At 45.8% G+C, this 14,299-nt stretch overlaps 1 protein-coding gene across 1 annotated transcript in view; it reads right to left on the reverse strand.

The window, feature by feature from the left end:
* The window catches only part of SCML4 (Scm polycomb group protein like 4), a 77,898-nt gene that overhangs the window by 52,628 nt on the left and 10,971 nt on the right, over positions 1 to 14,299 (reverse strand). The window contains exon 3 of the mRNA XM_042017094.1: positions 1,330 to 1,535. Coding sequence (XP_041873028.1) covers positions 1,330 to 1,530 — 201 coding nt within the window. The 5' untranslated portion in view covers positions 1,531 to 1,535. The remainder of the gene's footprint in view (positions 1 to 1,329; positions 1,536 to 14,299) is intronic.

Raw genomic sequence — 14,299 nt, forward strand, 5'->3', positions numbered from 1 at the left:
GGCTAGGTGGAGGTTAGGGGATGGGAGGAAAATGTCTAGCAGGAGGTGAAAAGGAGGGAAAGGCAAAGATGAGGGTAGCCTGCTCTAGGTGAAGCTCAAATCCAAGGAGCACAGGAACCAAACAATTGGTTCCTGCATCCAGAGCTCAGCCAGCAGCACCGTGCATGGAACGCTGTTTCCTCCCACTAACCAGGAGAGTCTCAGGGAAGAGCCAGGCAATACCCTGGTGAAGACCTTCTCCAGGGAAGGCTGGGTCAGCCTTGTGCATACCCTGATTGTTTTATTCGCTTTTCTGTCTTGACACCAGAAACTCAAGCAACTCTTTATTTTCTAGCAGTCAGCAATTTGCCCCCCATTGCGTCTGCATGTCTGTACCAGTGCCCATTAAACACAAGGAACAGGCACAGCAAACATGTACAGTGCCCCAAGCTGGCTGGGGACAGAGACAGAGATTAACAGAGCAATCTGCTGAACACAAGACCCCTCACTAAAATGTAGCCCAGTTTCACCAAAACAGTTCTGTTTCCCTAGAATGAATTCACCTTCCCTCAGCTTCACGGTCCCATTTTTGCCTGGTGTGGGGCATCACAGTGGCACTGCTCCCACTGGTGCTGAGCCCACTGCAGGTGGTGTGGTGGGAGAAACCCAGCCCAGCGGCAGCACCGGAAGGGCTTAAAGCACAAAGGGTTCCTGTCTTTCTTTAGTTCTGCCTTTACCCCAGGGTTGCACAGAGAGCTGGGCAGTGAGCAGATGTATAAAGTGAAATCTAATTATTTTTCTCAAATGGCCCTCTTTTCTTTTTTCCTTTGGAAATTAGCTCACCCCCCCCCCCGGCCCCCCATGCCCCCCTCCACCATTTCCACTCTCCTGTATTCCTTTCTTTCTCTGTTCAGTTTATTCAATTTCTAATCACTGTTAGTGAGAGAAGAATAATGTGACGAGAAACACTTCCCCGAAGGTGCGCAGCCATCCCACACAACACTGTGGGAGACAAGTTATTTTCAAACAGACCAAATTAAAAAAACTTTAGCCTTTGGAAAAATACACAGGGTGTGGTTCTTGGGGTGTTCTGCTCAGGACCAGAAGTTGGACTCAATGATCCTGATGGGTCCCCCTCAACTTAGAATATTCTGTGATTCTGTGATTTTTTTTTTCACCAGCTCAGGTAGAAGAGAAACCATCTTCTCTTTTTTTTTTTTTTTTTTTGCATTGTTCTGCTCCAGACTTGCAAAACTTTTCCTCTTTTCCTGCATTTCAGCTGAATTTGTGGAAGAAAATATATGAAGACCAACAGGAGGTGGAGAAGGAATGTGAAAGTCGTGCATCTACCTTGTGCCCAGGTTTTCTCCCTCTCTTCTTTGGGATCTTCATGACTGGCAGAGCACCGGCTGTTGCCGAGAAGAGGTTGTGAACAGCCATTTTGATGGGCGCTGGCTGGAGCGGGGGCCGCCCGCGCTTCCTCCCCGCCATCCTGGGGGACTGCATCTCCCCAGCAGCCAGGCTGGGGTCCAGGCACGGTGGGTGGCTCATCTGTCCTAGGGAGAGAACAAAAAAAAGCAAACCAATTCTTTATTTAATTTTCTTTTTAGTTCTTTTTAATCCGAAGGCAGATTGCTCAGTGCTGTCATTTTCCCTGTTACCACTGATCACAAAGCAGCAAGAAACACACCACAGATGTATGACCCTGGGTGGGAGTCACCTGACCACAGCTGGTCCAGCTTCTCCGAAGATGGACAAAACCCTTGTCATTCTAGTTTCCCTCTCCTGACCATGAGGAGTGCAGTAGAGGGAGCTGGCTCAGGTGGCGAGGCCTCTATCACAGATGTCCAGTAGGTGGATTCCACAACAACCACCTTAACCCTGCATCCTGCAGTAAGTGTGATGAAGGCTCGAGCTTGCAGCCATCAGTCAGTGCCTGCTTTCAGAGGGGGTTTGGAGTAGATGAAGTCCCAGCCAACCTGATTTTCTTTCACAAATTCTGTGGTTCTGCAAATCCTGCCTCACCTCAGAAGTACTACCAATACCAAAATGGACTTCCCTCCTCTTCATCCGCAGCATTCCTGAGTGGAGAGGCTGGGCTGGACCATGAGGCTGCCAGCACAAGGTAGCCATGTTAGAGGGTAATTGCCAAACATTTCCTCTCTGCAATTTTATAACATCTGTTACCACGCACGTTAGTAGTGGGCTTTTGGACGTACTCCATTAACACAGTTACTTCAGCACAACTCCATGCAGCTGCTGAAGTTGATCAGGGGTAATGGAGTGGAATCTGGTCCATTTTCCTCTGCCCAGATTTTAATAAAGAAAACAAATATACAACCATACACACAGCACCAAGGGAATATATGGCATCCTTCACAGCTTCTAGTAAGGGTCACTTACTAACAAAGGTTAATTTAAAAAAAAACAGCTGTAGAAATACGTTTTCAAATGTTGGTTTGTCCAGCCATTTGATTTCCTCCATATGGGAAGAATAGTAGTCCCAGTCCTGCCTGCACACATTGCTAGACACAAAGGTCTAAGCAATTCTCATACTTTTATGATAAGCCTTGCAACAGCTAATGTTTTCAAAATTGTGCTCCCTCAGGCCAGTGATAATGGAAGACTCCCTGCTTTCTGTTTTTTTCCACAGAGCAGGCTCATAGCTCTCTCAGCTTCAGAGAAAACCTAAAGATGTGGTTCAAGAGCATCCTCTACATAAAGCAAATAAAGGTTTGTTTATTACTACAAACAACTACAATTTTTTACAAGATCTATAAACTATAAAACCTACAAATTTCTCAGAGCACTTCAAATTTCACAATTTCAGAACCCAGTGTGATAAGAGCTGACATTGCTGGGAACGAAATCAGGGTTGCTCACTCACAGTGGTAAGGGTACCACTTGATAGGGGCCTCTGGTGACAAGTATCTGCAGCTGGGGGCTTCTTTGCTTCAAAGGCAAATATGTTATGCCTGGTTAAAACTTTGTAAGTGAGACTAACCAAAAAGAAACCCACTTTTCTCGTATTATCCAGTCTGTAGTTTACAATCTCCTGTAGGATAAAAAATAGACGGCTCCCAGCCCTACCCTCCAGTAAATGCATTTATTTGCAATATGCTAAAACCTGCATGTTTTCAGTAATGCTACCGGTATCTGCTCTGTTCAGATAGATCCATTATATATGGTAGGACTTATAGATTGACTATAAAATTTCCAGTCTTCACCTGCCTAAAACTCTCATGCAAATACTGAATGTCAAACGTCAGAGCAGAGCAAACTTGCAGTGCCTGATTTGCCACATTGTCCAGAGCCACTGTGGCTGCACTCACTCTCCAGGCATGCTCAGCCAGCTCAGGAACCCCATGAAAGCCTGCCATGGGGCTCTGATTTTTACCAAGGAAAAGTCTCGTGACTGCAGAGAGTATCCTTTTAGGGTTAAAAGCATCAGGCTTGCCACAGCAGGAGTTAAATGGAAAGGCCCAGTCTATCCTGAACATCACTGCTTTCCTTCTGTCTTCAGCAGTGTTCATTTTCCTCCCTGTAGTGCTTTCTGATGGACACCCTCAGTGTCTCTTCCACATCCCAAAACAAAGCAATCCCAGGATCTTACGTTACAGGCTGTCTGCAGGCAGGGAGTTCAGCAGGGAAAGGAAATACAACAATTACACTGGATTTGGCACCAAAACACACTGAAAGCCCCATGCTTCAGGCTCTGCATTTTGGTCTGCTTTAAACAACACCTGGCAAGATAAGCCTTTGCAGAGGAGCTTGGCAGAGGCTGAGAAAGACAAATCCAGCCCGGGTTTTCTCCCTGCTTGAGGAAGGGAGTGGTTCCTGCAGAAGGTGCCACTGGTGGCCATGGGGCTGTGAGAGAGAGGCTGTGCACCTGCACTGAACACCACACTGCATTGCCTGTATCATATTCTCCTCTGATAATAAAGGTAGCTGGTGGCACCTCAGAAAGTCTGAGTTATCAACAAGCAAAAGAGGTACTGACCCGGAGCACTTCTTCGGCTGAAATGTTGCTTTTTTTTGCAACTGGTGAAGTATCAAATACGTGGTAGTCAGGAAACACACTAAATATTAGCAATCACAGTTTTTTGTGCTGCTTCTGTGCTCCCAATACTTGTGACACGGTGCTCTGGTGAAACCTCTTAGAGCTCCTCACCACATGTGCTGACACACAAGACCCAGACGAACTGTGCACAAAAGGAACTCAGTGTAATGTACTTGAATTGACAAAGCAAAGACATTGTCAACTTCAGTATACAAGCTGTTGTTATTACATTTTATTACAAGCCCAACCGTGACTCAATTCTCCTTTCTCGTGTGCTAAGGGAAATGTGAGTGCCTTTGGTGGCATTTATTGTCATGCTGCAGATCCTGTGAAGAAAGGGCGCTCCCCAGCATCAGGGGAGGGCAGCAGACACACAAAAACTGCCTCTGCCTGACAGCAGGCGGTGACAGCAGGACCTTCCCTGACAGCCCGGAGGAAGCTCTTGAGAAAAACACGCAGCCAAATTGCAGGTTGTCCAGAGAGGTCAGAGGGACACAGGGGCTTGTCTGAGTGCCCCCCAACAAAGTCAGGGTGTTACCTTGGAATGACTTTCCTAGGGCAGCTCTGACTGCTGCCACAGCCTGGGCTTGACCCATGGCTCAGTGCTGGAAAGCTTGGTGGGTTCAAGGCAAGTTATGAGAGTTTGATGAAATTGAAGGGCAAATTCAAGGAAGCAAATTACAGGCTACTAACAAAGGCATCGCCTCAGTTCAGGAAATCACTGTAGTACAAATAGCCCGGGAGAATGCTTTGGGAGGGAGATCACTATATGTTTGCCCTGTCCTTGTACTTTTCCAAAGGCACTAGCTTTGAATGGCCAAGGATGGTGCAGCTTCAATCTGACCTGAGTCTATCACTTTTGTATTCTTAGTTTAAAAATAACAGCAGGAAACTACATTTATGGCTTCTCATCACTTAATGCAGGGCTAAGCACAAGCACTCTCTTACTTGTCTCTCAAACACTGTCATCTGGAAATATAATTCCCAGCCCTGCCTTTCACATTGCCCCATCAGATCCCAGAGAGGAGACAGCAGGGAAACACCTCTCCCCACCCTGACACCTGGGCAAGAACTGCAGGAAGGGTGAAGTCTCACCCCCTCTGGCAGCAGGGGTTCTGCCATGCCTTCGGAGGATCCTGAGGAGCACCTATGCACAGCAGTCCACCCCTGTGGGATGCTGGGGGTGGAGAGAAAACATTCCCTAGGCCAACACTGATGAGCTGTAGGATGTTTGTAACAGCCCACACTTTGCACCATCCACGCCTTGCACCATGTGTTGGTGTATATGCTGTACAATTAGCAACACAGATTACCGTGCTGGAAACAACAGCTGAGAGCACAGGGAACTACGGTGCATTTCCTCCCAAGCTGAGTGTTTTTGATGGACTGCAAAGATCCATTCTTAATAAAAATAAATGTCTGCAATAAATGCAGCTTTTAACCTGCACTCCAGTAACTGCAAGGACTGAAGGTAAAAATACCGCATTAAATTTTATATCAGTAATTCCACAGGATGATCGTTTAAACTTGGTTTATACCAGGTCTCATGCAAACCTGTTCCTGGACTGGCACAGGGATGACACATAGGGAAAGAACAAGCAATTCCTACTGTAAGCCAAAGGAAGGTGCAGGGGTGCAGTCAAGTAGAAAATGTGCCCATTCCTCAGCAGCTGAAGAAGATTGTCCTTCCTTCCCCTTACACCCATTGCTCCCATCTGCAGAAAGACTCTGACCTCTCATCATTTGCAGCCCTGCCTCCAACTCTTGATTCCTGCAGAGCTTTGTGTCTCACAGATCTACATACCCAAGAGCTGAATGTAGAAAAGAGATAAGCTTCTTGTGATCTTTTCTGTCTTTTCTTCAGGTGTTGTTCAGGAAAGCACATCTGTGGAGGAATATCACGTTGTTAAATATGAGGGAGGGGATACTTTCCAGTCAGTAACATGACTATTTTCCCCTCCTTTCTCTGTGCACAGCAGGACAGCTCTTTGACTGTGACCACTCAGAGATGATGGTCTGAGGAACAGGTGAGCAAAAAGAAAAGCATTGTCAGATCTGGAAGCCAGGCTTTAAACCTGCCTGCTCCTCCTGGGGAGTATTCAGGGGCATGAGACATTACACATCTCTTCATCGTGAATACCAAAGCAGCACCGCAGAGTACATGAAAGGTAAGAGTTTAGTGAAGCAGACAGTAGGAATTTTTGCTAATAAAAGCATTGAGCCAATATTCTCTGCATGTCTGAATGAGATTGCCTAATGACCTCTCATGGTGAACACCCATTTCACCATTGCTCAAAGAAAGGTCAGGATAATTTTTATCTGTGGCACAAAGTTCTTTTACAGTGATTTGCAAACCTCTTCTTTTTTCTTGCCTATTGCTTTGGGGGTTGAAATGAGAAGCTGCTTCTCTGAGGGACTCTCTTGCCCATTTTGACCCCAGGAAGAGTATTTCTGTATAAAACTCATGAGACTGTCTAGCCAACAGGATATAAGTAGACAGGCCTATTTTCACAAATCAATCATTCAAGGAAAAAACCCAACACAAATATCTGTGCTGGCTGTGGGAACCAAAAATGGGGTTCATCCCACCTAGTTTCAAACCCCAGTTTATCTTCGCCTCAGTATAGGTGCCTCTGGTCATTTTAATCTGATACCCTGTGTCACATCTGTCAAAATATCTTACACACCTCAGGTCATCTAAGGTGGCACTAGATGACTATTTTAGACAACCAGACTTAGCTGTAGGGAGTAATTTAGTAACAGATTAAGACACCTAAATGCCTTCATTCAAATGCTTAGACACTTAGATGTCTCTATGGGTGCTGGATGTCTGACTTCCCATGGTGTCAGTGGAGATGTGGCCAGTATGGTTGAAGGTGTGGAGGTGTGTCCAGATATAAAAGGTTAAATGTGTCCAGATATAAATGTAGTTTGTGGTGGCTTCAGTGGCTTTATAGTCCACTGATCAGGTCCAGTTTGTCCCTTCCTTATAGACATTTGTATTTAGGTGTCTTAAACCAAAATATATCTCATTTCTGAAAGTTGGGTTTGACTTGTCTATTTTATATCCAACACTAGGGTGAAGTTTGTCATATCCTATGTGTACTTGCTTCTTCTGATTATAAAATGAATCCAGAAAAACAAACTCATGTCTAGATAGCTACAATGCCCTTGTGAATCCCACACTTGGTGGCTCATGCCTATATGCAGTGGCCAGTTGTGTGTTGTCCTGTGTTCCTGGTTAATAGTACATTACATTGCAGAGGAAAGAACTGCCTTTTTGAAAGTGAAAACTCAAACTTCCTGGGTAAGAAAGATGAGATTCCTGGGCTTGTTTCAGCCTCCTTGTCAGGTTCCAGGTTAGGAACTTATTATCCTTTCCGTGTCTCACCTCTCCCATATGTTCCACATCATTGCCTTCAGGGGCCAGAAGGCAACACATGCAAAGCAACTTTCCTCGGACAAGGCTAGCTGATGGCAGGATCCAGGATCCTCACACTCCCATCAGCCATACCCAACCACTGCCACATGTTGTTTCTCAAGGAAAAATGAGCAAAATATTTCAGTACCTCTCATTTGAATAAATTAATATATTTCCGCCCATAGTTCCTTGAGTGGTTTACTTTTGCCAGCTATTTTATGTTTTAGGTATTTTCAGAAGCAGTTTAGAAAAGCTGAGGAAAAATGCAAACACATTTTTTGCTTGAAGGCACTTCCAAGAAGTTTGATCCTTAGGTATTCAAAGAGATGCTTGTGAGTTTTCCGTACATGGAGCAGGGCTACAGCAAAGAGTGTACACGGGTACAAGAGGGGTGAATGTGTTTATGTTCTGGACTGTGAAAATCTGGATTTCTAATGAGCTGTAGTCTCTTGTTGGAGGTGGTAGCCCTATGTCATCATCTCCTTGCAGCACAGAAGAAATTTAACTTTCCTTGATAGAACTGAAAGTAGTTGCATCCAAAACAACATATAGTGGCATCTGTCACGGCATAGACTTTGTGTACCTTGCCCTGGAGCCGTCGTGCCAGCCAGTGAGTCTGTGGGAGATGACAGTTTTCCTTCAGTGACATCACTTTGTGCCTGAGAGATGCATGGCAAGAAGTTGGTTCATTTACTTAGTCTACTTTCCTGCAGAGTACGAGTTCATGTATCCACAGACTCATGCTCTCCTTCACACCTCATATGACCTTTGAACTTGTTGACTTGTTTCAAACAGACCTGATGGAGCACAAGAGCAAGGGGTGCAAAGGCTTGCAGGTGTAGTGGAAATGTGTAAAAGACAGAGATGTGGGACCCCAGCTCTTGTGAGACAATGAGAGCAGAATATACAATATAAAAGTTTTGATGCTGGGAAAAAAATCTTATGAGACCTGACACCCTCTCAGACACCAGAATCAGGCAGCTACAGGTCACCAATGTCACCAATCTATAGAAAACCAAGCATTCTTCTCTCTTCTGCTCAGGAAACTGCCTGGACCTGTTCATGTAAATGCTGTGACTGGCTTTGTGTCCTGCCCCATGGGAGCTGAAGGAGGTGTAGCAGCCAGTCTGGGCATGGGTGGCACTCTGCTGCTTGGCTTTCACATCTTGGAAAACAGCACATTTCTCTTTGCAGCTGGTTTCAGCCCTTTCCACCTGCATGTCTCCAGCAAGTGCTGAAGGTTACCCTGCAATGGCAATTGCATAGGGCTTTATTAAATAATTTGCCAGAGAATCCAAATCAAACTGGGTTAAAGCCAGGAAACACCTTTTTACACTTGCAAACATGTCTCAGTGCAGCAGAAACGCGACAACGTGTCTGCCACAGGTGCTTTGCTGGCTGCTCCAGGCTCAGGCGTGGCAGAAGGGGTCCTGCAGCAGGCTTGCTCTTCAGGTGCTGAGAGCTGCTCCTGGTATTTTCAGTTGCTACACTGGGGTGGGAAAGGACTGGGCGTCATGCAAGCAGTGTCTGTGCTGTATCCTGCCCTCCTCTCTCTCACCATCTGGGTGCCTTAATGAAGAGACAGGGAGCTGGTAGGAAAAAACACAGGATTCTTCAAAATCCAGACAAAAACTGTTGATGGTGTCCACACCTTTTGTTGTTAGTAAGAGCAAAAGAAAGGGAAAATGGTTCCCAGTGTCTTCTTAGAGCCTGATTATTTTTTTTTAAGTTAAATTCGTCAGCAGTGACAGTGCTGTCCTTGAGGAGGTGTTCTTTTGAAGGATAGCACCCTGGTGACGGCAGGTAGAGCAGTAGCTGCATGCCCCTTCTCACTCAGGTTTGCTTAATGAGCCAGAAGAACTTGAAAACCCTGGCGAGAATGGGACCCCCAGGAGCAGTCGAGGCCAGCCTCACCTCCTGATCTTACCTTTCTTCATTTGGCCTGACGTTTTTGTTGCAGATATGTAGCCTGTAGCAGGGAGTTGGGGGAATGAAACTTTATGGAGAGTGAGTGAGCACAGGCAGAGCACCAAAGGAAAGATGTGAAAAATGGATAAGACGAGACCAAGTGAGTGGCAAGGGTCACTCTGTGGAGGTGGCCAAGGCAAATGTGCACAAAAAAGGGACAACATAAAGGCAATTCCTTCCTCCTCTCTCTATCTTACATGGAACCAGTAGCCCCACTTCTGATATCACAGAGAAACAAGAAGAAAAACAGTGGACTTAGTGTCCAACTTTGGCGAGCTGCAGGAGTGGGTGGGGTTCCGCTTGCAGATCTTTGCCTCAGACTGTGGTTTACCATTTGCAAGACAAGGTCCCAGAAAAAAACCTTGGATCCCTCCCATCACTGCCCTGAGACTTCCTGTCTCAGCTTCTGTGTATGCACAGGTGCCATTTTGTTTTCCTAAAAAGACCGTCTTAAAAATCCCCTGCCCTGAAATCCTGAGGGTGGCAAAATGAAGTGGACTGCTGGGGGACCTGTCCAGGAGCCGTGCAAAGCTCCCTCAGGGATCTTGGAGAGGCAGGATGGAGAGCTAAGGCTGAGGGCTGAGTATTATAAGTTTGGTATTTATTATACAAGTAGACACTCCTGCAGACTTTCAAGTTCTGCTTGCCAAGCCTTCCTATCAGCCTACCTCCACTTCATTTCTTCACCTCCCCTGCCTCATCTGAGCATCCTCCCCTTGGTGCTGACAGGCTGCAAAGCCTTCAAAGGATATAGGTCCTCTCCTCCACTGCCTCCATTATACATACTCCTGCTCATGAGACCCTGAATCCTTCGCCAGCATCCTTCTGGATATAGGGAGGTGTAATGGAGGGCTGCTCCCTTTCCAGGCTACAATCAGCCTCCACCTGCTTCTCCGCTACCCTGCCTTGGACCATTTGCATTTCCAGTGCCTGGGAGGACTGTAATGCAGGGCACACCATTCTTCTCTCCCTGACCTACCAGGTGTGATTTCCAACACCAAGATCCTCAAGTATCAGTTTGCCCAACTCAAACCCCAAGAGCTGGAGAAGCAAAGATGCCCAGTATGTCTGACAGTCTTACATTAACTAATTATTAGATGGCACTGGAACAAATCTTTCTGTAAATACATGGATATTCAGCCTATAAAACTGAGGCTGTGATTCTGAGCAAGTGATTTAATTTAAACTGGGCTTTGTAATGTAGCAGGTCCTGTTTCACATATCCAGCCAAGTAATTGCTAGTTGAGACACCCTGGTTTCTGATCACACACTTTGCCAGTGTAATTTATAGGTTTCTTTCCAGAAGTCCTCTCCTGCCATTATCTTTGTTACCAGGGAACTTGCACAGTAAACAAATGAACCTTCCTGAGCTACAGGCACACAAAGCAATATCTTATTTCTCTACAAGCTTCAGACCAGCAAAGAAACACCAAGCTCTCTTTCAAATGCAGTTAGTTCCTTTCTCATCTTCTCTGTCTTGTGCAGAAACCAGACAATTTAATCACTTGGTCTTGTGTAAAGCATTTGACACTGTCCTACATGACATCCTTATCACTAGTCTTGAGGCAGGAATTTGGTAGGTGTACCACTCAGTGACTATGGAATTGGCTGGATGGTGAAACTCAAAAAGTTACAGGCAACAGCTCGATGTCCAAATGGAGCCAAGTGAAGAGTGGCATTCCCCAAGGGTAGGTGTTGAGATGAGCACTGTTTAACAATCTTTATTGGTGACAGCAGGATTGAGGAGACCCTCAGCAATTTTGTCAATGACACCAAGCTGAGTAGTGCAGTGGACATGCTGGAGGGCAGGGATGTCATCCAGAGGGACCTTGGCAGGTTTGAGAGGTGGGACTGTGCAAACCTTGTCAAGTTCAACAAAGCCAAGTACAAGGGCCTGCACCTGGGTTGGGGCAATCCCAAACACAGATACAGGCTGGATAGAGACTGGATTGAGAGCAGCTCTGATGAGAAGGACCTGGAGGTTTTGGTTGCTGAGAAGCTCAGCATGACCCGGCAATGTGCACTTATAGCCCAGAAGGCCAGCTCTCTCGTGGGCTGCATCCAAAGCAGCATGGCCAGCAGGTTGAGTGAGGTGATTCTGCCCCTCTACTCTGCTCTCCTGAGACCCACCTGGAGCACTGTATCCAGCTCTGGACCTTCCCCAACATCAGGATGTGGACCTGTTGGAGAAAGTCCAGAGAAGGACCACAAAGATGACCAAAGGGCTGGAGCACCTCTCTTGTGGAGACAGAGTGAGGGACTTCAGCCTGGAGAAGAGAAGGCTCCATGGAGACAACCTGGTCTGATCCCTGAAATCATCTGTAATTAACAGAAAGAATCCCTAGAACAGAAGATGGAGTCAAGTTGAAAAACTCCCTGTCTTCCCCAGATTCAGTTTAAAAAGAAATATAAGCAAACTTTATATGGTAAAAGAGAAAATTGTCATGATGAACAGCTTGAGGTGTTCTGGATGTTTTGTGTTGGTATTTATTGCCTCCTGTGCTACTCTCGATGTTTCACTATGGCTTACATACTGCCATCCTGAGTTACCTTGCCAAGTAAGTGAGTTTCTAATACAGAAACAGCCCCTGTCCTGAGTACAGTTGCCATCATTCCCCACCTTTCTTGAGCCCCCAATATGGGATAAATTCCCATTTTTCCTTCCTTGCCAGATTATATCTACGAAGTGAAATCACCAGGGCTAGTGTGCCTATTTTGGAAAAGAGATGTGGAACTCTCCTCTTTCCCATTGAAATGCGCTTTGCAGGCAGTCTGAGCACTGAGGAAGCAGTCCACAGCTTCTCCAGTCGCACACAAATGATATCCCAGCAGCATGCTGAGGAACCCTGGGGTGCTTGGCAGACGTGTCCAGCCCCGCTGCTCCCACACCAACCCATGTTCTGCCTCCCATTCCACCACCAGTAATAGTCAGCTACTGACCCCATGATGGTTTATCTCCAACACCAACACACCTGACTGGATCGTGCATACCAGAGCTGATGTGCCTACCATAGATATCTGTCCCAAGAAATAAATTAGCCCCCTAAATCTGAAGAACTGATATTACAAAAGTCAGTAGGGAAATATCTTTTTTTGGACAGAGGGCAGGAATTTCACACATTTCTCACATAAAATTAACTTTATTCCTTAGGGATCTGATGCACTTTTATATTACATTTTGAGAAATAATACTTATAAAAGAGTCATCCTTTTCTGGAATAAACTGGAGTAGCTCTTATGTTTCTGTCTTTAGAGATTTCAGGGACCACAGATTCTGAAGATATTGAAAGCTTCCACTTCCACGCATGAGAGGTACATTTATATTCAAACCGCATTTTAACATTTTAATTGGACAGCATGAATAAAAGGATATTCATTTAATAATTAAGTTCAGGAATAAGAAAAGCATGTGCATTACTAACTAGAGACTGCTGCATTAACCAGGAATGTTTGGGAACCGGATGGTCACCCTAGTGCTTCTGTTTCCCACTCCAGCAGAAAATCTTCTGGTGCCTAAGTGATCACTAGGCAGGCTGGCAGAGGGTAGTGGGGATGTTTCAGGACATCAGCTGTGATTTTTTTCCCTGCTCTTGGGAAGGCAAGTTCTGGTCATTCACAAGCTTGCTGTCTGCCTGGACACTGGATCTGTCTTTGGGGGAGGCTGGAGGTGGCTCCCAAAATGCAGATTAGATACAATTAGATTAGATTAAAAGCATGCTGGGAAACTGCAAAATATTCCGGACCTAAGACTGAACCACGGGAGTATCATGCAGCAAGTTAGCAAGGAGCAGCTCACTGTGACTGGGGAGTAAAGCTTTGCTAACTGGGGCTGATTATTAAAGGACACAGCACTCTAGAGTAAAGTTCACCCCTGTTTGACTATATCTGTAATTCATTTTCTAAATAAATATATAACCTTTGCTTTTCAGAACTGTTTTGATCCATTTCCTCCTCCAACTAACCACCATTTTCTGGTTTCTCCATGATTTTTACATTGTGTTTGGCAACAACCCTGTTTTCATCACCTAGAAACTCAATATTCAGAGCAAAACCTCTCCAGTTGGCTCATGTGTCAGAGTCTGCATACCTTCAGTAACAGAATCTGCAAAACTGTACTGATTAAATGTCTGCTTTCACTGCTATTTAGAAAAACACACCCCAGATGAAAGGTCCCTCTGATTGAATTTTCAGTTGGTTTGTGCTTGCAGGGGCCCATCACTAGAAAGCATACTTCCAAACCAGATCCGAGGGCAACTAACAGAAAGCTTTCAGACATTTTATGGAAACAAGTCTGGCCCCTGTGTAATTCTGACCATGGCTGGTGAGAGCAAACACAGAGCACTAGCAGAAGGCATATGTGCTCTTGCAGTACAGTTTAAACCTCTGCAATAGGGCTCTGTGGGACCAGGGAAGAACTCGCATTGCATACTCAGTCCCTGCACACAGGGATTTTTTCCCCACCACACACTGATTTGTTTACTGGTTCTCAAGGTGTCACTATGTTCATATTTTTATGTCTGTATCACAGAATTGGCAAGAGACTTCTAGAATGTAAATGTCTTCCATTCCTGGCTACATTTCTTCTAACTAATTGGGACAACAACTCAGGTAGCAAAGACAACTCCTCGCAGTTCTGTGGAGATACCAGGGGCTGCCAAGGAAGAACTGCCTCCATGTACAGGCTGAGGCACACAGCAGCCTGAGACCGACAGCAGCCACCCACAGCAGCATATTCCGAGGTACCACAGAGGTTTCCATGCTCAGTGGCAGCAGGGGCTCTGCAAGCTGCTCAGTGTCTGAGGACTGTCCCACTATATGAATCACTAGAGAAGCAACACACAGCATGACTGGTGGCACCTGCCTTCCCTCAG

Source organism: Corvus kubaryi, unplaced genomic scaffold (genome assembly GCF_017639235.1).
Source record: "Corvus kubaryi isolate FWS band 111438036 unplaced genomic scaffold, C.kubaryi_AGA036_p1.0 split3-73, whole genome shotgun sequence".
NCBI classification, from domain to species: Eukaryota; Metazoa; Chordata; class Aves; order Passeriformes; family Corvidae; genus Corvus; species Corvus kubaryi.